General features: G+C 39.8%; 1 protein-coding gene across 1 annotated transcript in view; it reads left to right on the top strand.

Annotated features, from left to right (window-relative positions):
* STIM1 (stromal interaction molecule 1) overlaps positions 1-9,016 on the top strand; it is a 344,672-nt gene that overhangs the window by 305,794 nt on the left and 29,862 nt on the right. The window contains exons 6-7 of the mRNA XM_006885535.1: positions 1,911-2,088; positions 6,777-6,954. Coding sequence (XP_006885597.1) covers positions 1,911-2,088; positions 6,777-6,954 — 356 coding nt within the window. The remainder of the gene's footprint in view (positions 1-1,910; positions 2,089-6,776; positions 6,955-9,016) is intronic.

Here is a 9,016-nt window from a genome sequence, read left to right as displayed (position 1 = left end):
TTTTGGTAAGAACATAAAGGGGATATTGTAATTGAGAAATCCAAATTTCAAGTCTTCAAGTCTTTAATAGCAAGGGAATGCACAGAGTGTCTTAGGTGTTGGTTGAGGCTGCCGAGGAGGGAGAAAGATAGGTACCTTATTGCTCTGCAGGGATAATTTCTCTTTTTGGGACCTGAAAGACATGGAATTATGGGCTTGAGTAGCTAGAAGGTGTAGGCCTGCCTGGAGGCAAGGGGATGCCTGGAGGACCCTGAGTTTTCTCTTTCATAGCCTGGCATAAACATGTAAAGGACATTACTACCACCTTGGGCTCCTTTGGACAACTTCCATCCCTTTGATAGAAATAGAATGGGACTAATCCGCCTTTGATCCTCATATGCTGCTGCCCAGCCTTTCAATGAGGAATAGTAACTATCACACTTTCTTTTTTTTCTTTTTCTTTCTGATTGTCAAACTGAGGGCTTTAACCTCATAAAATTTTGCACTCTGTGTCTTTTTCTGCTGTCTAGATTTTACCTTAAATTTAGTAACTGTACTGGGGCTTTTTGGTGTCCCTTAGCCACTGATAATGGTTTCACCTTCCTTTTTTCCTTTTCCTAATTCCAGTATCTGGGACTCCTCTGAGCTCATAGCTACTCTCCCAGGTTGAGTACCACTCAGCTAGGGTCTCTAATAGCAGCCCTCTCTCCTCTTTGTGTACCATTTTCAAGTCTCCTACTTTGAAGCCTAGAGCCCAGGTCTAGCACACCAGGGGCAATGTCAGGCTCCAAGCAGTGCCTCTCTAGGTTGACTCAATTCTCAGCATATGCCTTTTACTTTTATCTTTTGCCATTGTGTTTTCTTTATTCTCGGTCTTACATTTAAATTTAAATCTGGAGACTTGGCATTACTTTGAACCTCTGCTGGTGACTAGAGCTGTTTTACTTCACTAAAGTGCCACCAGTTCTCTTGTGGAGGTAGTTTGATTCCCGTATTTCTGACATGTTCAGTGTCTCATACAATAAATAAATCTCTCAGTGCTATTCCTAATCTACCTAGATTCTTGACGTAGATTGTCTCCATAGATTGAAACTTCCAGACCGTTGCCTGATTAGGGCTTTGGGCCTTGTGCCTAGAATGGCAATTCAGAGGACTCAGCTCTCCAGTCATCAGTTTCCATGGACCAGATGGTAGGGCTCTAATGATGTTACTTTCTACTCTTAACAGCCATCCCTTTTTACCACTCTTATACCATAAGAATTGCTTCTTTTTAGGTTGAAAGTTCAGAGATTGCTGAGATATATTGAGAAGTTCTTAGGTTTTCCCCTCATTACATCTTAGAGCAGTATATTTAGTAAACTTTCTGTATTGTTCTGAGCTTTTCATCCATACCAAACTTGACTTGGACCAGTAGAGATGTGGGCACTGAGCTTGCTGTATTAGTATTCTGGCAAATCTGAGGAGGGAAAACAGTTGCTCTTGAATGGGAGAGTGTCTGGAAAGGCTTCCAAGAAGAAGAGATACATAAACTTAGTTTTGATGGATAAGTAGGAATTTCCAGGAGCTAAGAGATTAGACATTCCTGCAGAAGGGTTAGTGTGTATAAGAATATTGCAGTTGTTAAAGGGAGAAATAACAAGAGAGGGAAAGAAAGTGTGAGCTGCTGATAATATGTGCTGATTACAGTAGAAGGGGAGGAAAGAAAGGCATTTATTTAGATGATGGTCAGGATGAGTAACTTAGTGGCAATCTTGTAGACTTACAGAATTTACAATTCAATGCCAGTCATATAACCAATCCGAGAACAATAACTCAGAAACAAGAAAGAAGTTAAGGTGAAAAGTTAGGAGTATGTTCCTGGGAGTGCAGTGTATCTGCAAAGTTAAGTTGCACTGGGCACCCTAATTTATCATGTCTCTTCTCTCTGGTAGTGACCCGCCACAATCACCTCAAAGATTTCATGCTGGTGGTGTCTATTGTTATTGGTGTTGGTGGCTGCTGGTTTGCCTATATCCAGAACCGTTATTCCAAGGAACACATGAAGAAGATGATGAAGGATCTAGAGGGGTTACACAGAGCTGAGCAGAGTCTCCATGACCTTCAGGAAAGGTAAGGCCCTGCCCCTTCCCTCCAGCTTTACCTGGTGTTGTTAGCTCTTGGGAGACTCCAGTTTGCACCTGGGGTGTGGGTTACCCTGAGACTTTGCTGGCATGACTGCGTAGGATGTGAAATCCTTCCAAGATTGCATTGAGAGCCTACATTCCTGATGTTCTAGGTATTTATTCCTCCCAGGGAAAAGCTAGTTTCTCTCCTGCTTCTGAACTTGAGAGGAAGAGCTGTGTAGCTATCAGAGATCTTGAACTTCCCTTCTTGAGTTGACTTATTAAGAGCCATTTTTATCCTTTGTCCTGTTTCTGGACTGCTTCTCTTCTCATATAAGTAGATGTAACTAACTGTTCTTTATGGCTCCTCCTCTCCACAAAATAAAACAAAAACAAAACCCTCTCTCTTACTAGTGCCTTTAGTTCCTTCTTGGTGTAGGATATAAATATGTTAAATACTGACTTGTTGTATGAGCTTGGATAAGCCTTTTTCCCTTTTGGGACTTATTTTCTCTCCAGTAGTATGTGGGGGTCCCACTAGGAGAACATCAGAGGCCTTCTAGCTCTTATAGTCTGGGTTTGTGTTAAACATTGTTTTAAAACTATAGCAGAAGTATTAACTGTAAAAACAATTCAAGTCAGTCAGTAAATCTAAGTACTTCCTGCCCTGTTCTAGGATACAGATCTGTGCTGGGATTTGGAAGGAACTCTGCTAGTAGGACAACAACAAACACACACACACACACACACACGAAGCAGCAGGGAGGACACACTTGGTAAAGTGATTTAAGGCCAACCTGTGGCATGAGAACTATAAGGACTGTAGGGCACAGAGAAAGAGATGTATGCATGGATGTAGGATTCTAAAGAGGAAGTCTTAAGAGATGGGTGGAGAAGCCTAAGTAGTTTAGGGTGAATGTGGAAGGCAGGACTAGACCCCTGAGATCTTAATGCATGCTTACATGGTGAAGCTTAGTGGAAGGCAGTAGAAAGTGAAATTTGGTCTGTTTTATGAAGAGGAGAAGGTCTGCCTCAGTACTCTTTTAGAACAAGGATTCTGACAGTGTAGGGGTTCCAGTTTGGATGTCTTGAAGAAATCTATGTAAAGGAAAACAAGCTTGATTCTTTTTAAAATGATAAATGAGATTTCTTTTCTTTTCTTTTTTCTTTTTGAGAGCAGGATGTGTTATGAACCAGGCATTATTAAACATTTAAATGCATTATTGCTTTTAATCACCACAGTCTTTTTGAGGTAGGTACTATTATTGTCCTTATTTTATAATAGAGGAATGGAGGCCCATAGAAGCTAAAAGTGCTTTGCTAGAGACTCGTGTAAATAGCCTAGGACTTTGACAACCAGAGGGTGCTGACTTTACTGAGGCTTCAGCCTTGTCACATTTATTTCCGTGGGGCTGAAGTTTGTAGCTGGTAAGAGGTGCTGTACAGAAGTTTGATCTTTGAGCAGATTCTTAACTACCCTAACTGGGCCCCATCCTTCTGGGCCTTTTGCCAACTGGGGGCTAACCACTGCTGTTTGAGAGGTCCCCATACTTCATTTGTCTGAAAAACATGCACTGTTTTCATTCCAAAGGCAAAATAATCTAGGCAGGAGACATTCCAAGTTTGGGGATAAAACTAAACTTCTAACCCTCCCTGCTTCCCAAGGCCTCAAGAGGGAAATGACCATGGTGACATTTATGAGTGCGCATGTGCGCGCGCGCGTGCGCGCGCACACACACACACACACACACACACACACACAAGCTTAACACCTGTACACCCCTCTGACAGTACACTGAGCCTACCTACCACCTTGTCTCAGGCTTTCACAGAGCAAGCTTCTGGCATTTTGGGTGAATCAATATAATGCTACATATGCATTCCAGTTAGGATTTCATTGGGTTTTCAAGATAATTCTTTGCAGCAGGTGGGGATTTTGGTCCTTATTTTACAGTGAAAAAAATAGTCTCATAAAAGGAACAGACTTATCCCAAGTTGTAGAAGTATGTAGAACTGGAATATGTATAATCATGCTAAGTCATTTATGAGCAGTCAGGAAATAAGGAGACACAATGCACTGGGAAAATCTGCAGTTAAGGACCTTCCACACTACTGAGGAGTAGTGATGTCAGTTGAGGACTAAGGTATGTCTGATTCGGGCCATAGTCTTTCCGATAACTAGCTATGCATCTCAGAGCTGGCCAGTGAATAAGGATGACAGAAAAAGAATTGATGCCTTTGAGCTGTAGTGTTGGAGAGGAGCACTGAACATCCCATGGATGGCCAAGAAAAGTGCTCTTTGGAGGCAAGAATGACGAGGCTTCGCCTCACACACTTTGGACTGTTGCTAGGAGGCAACATTCCTTGGAGAGAGACATGATGATGGGAATGGTGGAGGGTCGGCAAAGGAGAGGAAGACCCTCAACCAGTTGGATTGACACAGTAACTACTGCAGTGCGCTCTTGTGTGTTAGAAATTGTGAGGATGGTGCAGGATAGAACAGGATTCAGATCTTTTGTTCACAGGGTCACTATGAGCCGTACTTGACTCAACAGCACCTAACAACAACAGTGTGACTTTCAGTTGTAATTGTTGTTTTCACGATACTCAGTGCCTGGTATAGAGTTACACTGGGACAGAGTTGATTGCATATTTATTGGCTCATTTCTGTACCTAACTATTTACTGATCTTAGTCTTTTCTAGTCCCTTTTGGGGCTTAGGAAAGTAAGTCAGAGTTCTTTCTACTTTAAAGGAATTTGCTATTGTAGGGAAATAGTGTAGTATTTACTTTTATAGATAGGCTGCTTTTATACAGAACACTATTTCACAGAAGATTTGAATCTTTATGGTAGAATTTCAGGCAGTTATGGAAGAATGCAATAAAGGAGAATGTTCAACTAGAAAAGGAGATGAGGGTTAGGAAATGGCGCCCTGATTTGTTTTAGATATGCAAATAGCGCCATCTGGTGTGCAAGGCCTTTTCTCTCTTGTAGGAAGGAAACTGCAGTGTGTCAGCCGGAAGCTTACAGGCTAGAGGGACATTTCTTTCTTCCTTCCTTTCTCTCCCTCTTCCTTCCATGATGGCTCCACCACACCTTTACAATTGCAGCAGTTGACAATGTTATATGTTAAGCTTTTTGCAAGTTGCATTCTGGTTTTGCCCAGCAAACTCAATGTTCAGTATTCATCTCTATGAGCCTTCTTTGTCATTCTGTCTTCTCTACTTCAAGTCTAGGAGCTCTGGTAGTCTAATGGTAAGAAGCTACACTACAATCTCAGTGACACTTGGTTCAAATCTACCAGATGCTCGGTGAGAAACAGATGGGCATTCTCCTCCCATGTGTTTTAACTGCCTCTGAAAACCCACTGGAGGATCAGTTATGGGTTGTTTCCAACTTGTCTGGCAAACAACAGCCACCTCAAGTCTTAGCCATGTATCTTACTTCTACCTATCCTCTTGTCCCCTTGTGTCTTCATAGTTCCTAAGACTGATGGGAATGCTAGCTAGACATTTTCCTTCTTCCAGAAAGATTAGCAAACTTTCCCCACCTGGTCTCACTCACGCCTGCCCTTCCCTTACTCCTTTCAGGTACAGTTGATCACTCTGTCCTTTGAATTCACCCAGTATCTTATATCTCTTTATAGAACTTATTACACTTTATATGTTTGTCTCTTTACTTGTCTTTACTGGACTAGATCATGAGTTTTCTAGTGATGTAGGATAGTTTTCTGATTCATCTCATTGACTCATTAAGCACTGCTATCTCCACTGCTTAGCAAAGAGCCTGCCATCTAGTAGGCACCACAAAGTACTTCATGAATGAGTGAATAATTGACTGGATTAAAAGAAACATACAGAGGAAAGCGAGGAAGGAAAGAGACTTTATTGGCTGGATGAAAGGTCCTTATTACACAGAGGGAATATGTGGGTAGGTGGGTGCAAGTAAATTTTCATTCTGGTTAATACCATTGAGATCTTTCCCACCACAGAAGATACTCAGGGTAGAACTCAAGACCTATGGGTCGCAAAGGTCTTACTTAAGCTCTGCCCAACCCCTTCACTTTCAGTTTTCTGAGTTTCTGGGAACAGGTATGCACAATTCCAAGAGGTCCAACCCATTAGCTCCTTTCTCCTATTTTTTAGACCTGCCTCTGTCACCATCCAGTCGTATCTCAGCCGTTGAGCTTTCCTTTGAGCTTTTGGTAACTTGCAGAGTATTCTACATTTATAGAACCTTCCAGATGCCTTAGTATAAGTGGATCAAGGAAAATTTGGAATCATACAGATTGGAGTTCTAGATCTCATATCTATCTGAAAGTTACATTGTATTTATAAATCTTCACATCTACGTTTGCCCACTGCTGATAATGACAAAAACATATTATCTATAGGGAAGGAATTTTGAAATAGATTATAAATGATACTTGTTCTTATGATTCTTATCATATGAGGCACTTTTAGATGCCTGATAATCTGACTTCCAAGTCTTGGTTATTGGCAGTGAAATTATCACCAAGGTAAGAATTAAGGTGAATATGGTAGTTTTTTATTGACCCTGGGATAGCTCAGAGCCAGATAGTCATAGAGAAAGGAGAACATTTGTCAAATACTGGAGCCCTCATTTTCTTCTTTGATGCCATGACTCTTGTATACTGGCTTAAACTCATGTGCCTTGTCCCCTGTCACTACCCAGGCTGCACAAGGCCCAGGAGGAACACCGAACAGTGGAAGTAGAGAAGGTACATCTGGAAAAGAAGCTGCGTGATGAGATCAATCTTGCCAAGCAGGAAGCACAGAGGCTGAAGGAACTGCGGGAAGGCACTGAGAATGAGCGGAGCCGCCAAAAATATGCTGAGGAGGAGTTGGAGCAGGTAGGAGAGTCAGCTAACATCTAAACACTTTGAGAGGTGAGAAATGACAAGGCAAGAAGGATCAAGAGGCTTGGTGGAACATTTCAGGTGAGAATTTGACGTGTGGCTAAAAGAATATTCCTTAGAGTCATTAGCAGTAAGAGCAGTAGAACCCTTGCAAAAAATAGTCACTGTGATTTTCGAAGGACAGTGATAATTGTTTCCTTTATTCTTTTTTCTATTGAGATATTTACACAAAATAAAGTATAAAGCCATAAACAGACAACTAGAGCTGTGACTACCACTCAGATCTAGGTATAAAACCTTTTAGGTACTCAAGAAAGCTTACTTTTGCCCCTACATTCCACCTCCAGGCAAAGTTCTATCTAAAAGATAATTTCAGCCATAGTCTCTAAACCATAGGTCAGTTTCACCTGATTTTGCCTAATTGGAATTATACAATTCATATTCTATTGTGTTTGTGTTTGCTTTTTTTTTTTTAAATCAACATTGGGTTGGTGATAGATGTTATATGATGTTAGATGTTGCTAGATGTTGTATTTGTTAATTTATTTTCACTACTGAGTAATAATTCATTGCATAAGTATATTGTATTTATCCATTATCCTGCTAGTAGACATTCTGGTTGTTTACAGGTTTTAGTTCATTATTATTTTGTTTCTATAAATAACACTGTTTCAAAACTTCTTGCATATATCAAGGTATAGGCATAAGCCCTACTTTCTGTTGAATATATAATACTGCTCTTGTTAGTTGCTGGTGTCATATATAACATTTCTCTATTTTTTTTAATCTCAATGTTGTGTAGTTTCAGTATAGAGAGTTTTAATTTTTTAAGAACTTTAACTTGCCTTTGTTTTTCTAGCTTTTTGAGGTATAACCTTCAGTCTTTTCTAATATATTAATGTAGATGTATAAGTTTCCTTCTCAACATTGCTTTAGCTGCATTTAGTTATTTACAATTCATTCAATTCAAGGATTATTTTTTTCTAATTTTCTTTGTGATTTCTTTTTTGATTCTTGGTTATTTGGAAGTATTTTGTTTAATGTTTAAACATTTTAGGATTTTAAAAAATTTATCTTTCTTTTATTGATTTCTAATTTTAATTTTATTTTGGTCAGAGAAGATAGGCTGTATGGAGACTATATATCTAGTCTCCAGCATAGTTCTAGAACTCAGTAAATACTCCTTAGGAAAAACTAAGATGTATGTTTGGGATCCTTTAATTTCTGACTTGTCATACTACTCCCGTGTTACTACCAAAAGTTGGGTTGAATTGTCTATGTTCTAGCAGAGTTTTTTTTGGCTTGAGCCAATTCCAGTTCTCAGCTCTTATCCAAGACCATTACATACTTCCAGGAAAGAATGTCTGGCAATTGTCACCTCACATTTAGATGGGTTTTTAAATCTGGTACAGTTTTTTTTTTTTTTTTTAATCTCAGGACCCCTTTACTCCTAAAAATTATTTAGAACTTCAAAAGAACATTTGTTTTGGGAATTATATGTTGATATAAGAGCCATGGTGGTGCAGTCATTAAGCTCTTGGCTGCTGACTGAAAAGCTGACCATTCCACACAGGCTACTCTGGGAGAGAGATGTGGCAGTTGGCTTCCATAAAGATTTACAGTCTTGGAAATACTAGGGGGCAGTACCCTTTGTCTTGTAGGCTTGTTAGGAGTTGAAATCAACTCAATGGCAGTAGGTTATAGTTGATTACCATAATTAACATATAAATGAATTGTTAAACATCTTTATGTTTTTCTCCACTATAACCTCTGATAATGCTCTAGTAAGGTATACTAGAGAAAATGTAAAAATAATAATTCATTGAAAATAACTATATTGCCCTATCACATGTTAACATAAAGAACACATAATAATAAAAAGTGACTATATTTTCAAAAATAGAAACAATAGGAATGCTGTTGTTGTTGTTATGTGCCATTGAGTCATTTGTGACTCACAGCAACCCTATGTACAACAGTCCTAAACCCTGCTCTATCCTGTGCCAATCCCACTGCCTCTGACACACCTATCCCGATTACCCCAGTCACTGAATCA

The sequence above is a fragment of the Elephantulus edwardii genome, unplaced genomic scaffold (assembly GCF_000299155.1).
Source record: "Elephantulus edwardii isolate Elephantulus edwardi_28Jun2011 unplaced genomic scaffold, EleEdw1.0 scaffold00044, whole genome shotgun sequence".
Classification (NCBI taxonomy): Eukaryota; Metazoa; Chordata; class Mammalia; order Macroscelidea; family Macroscelididae; genus Elephantulus; species Elephantulus edwardii.
Note: the sequence above shows the minus strand (reverse complement) of the source record. Positions and strands in the feature narration are given on the sequence as shown.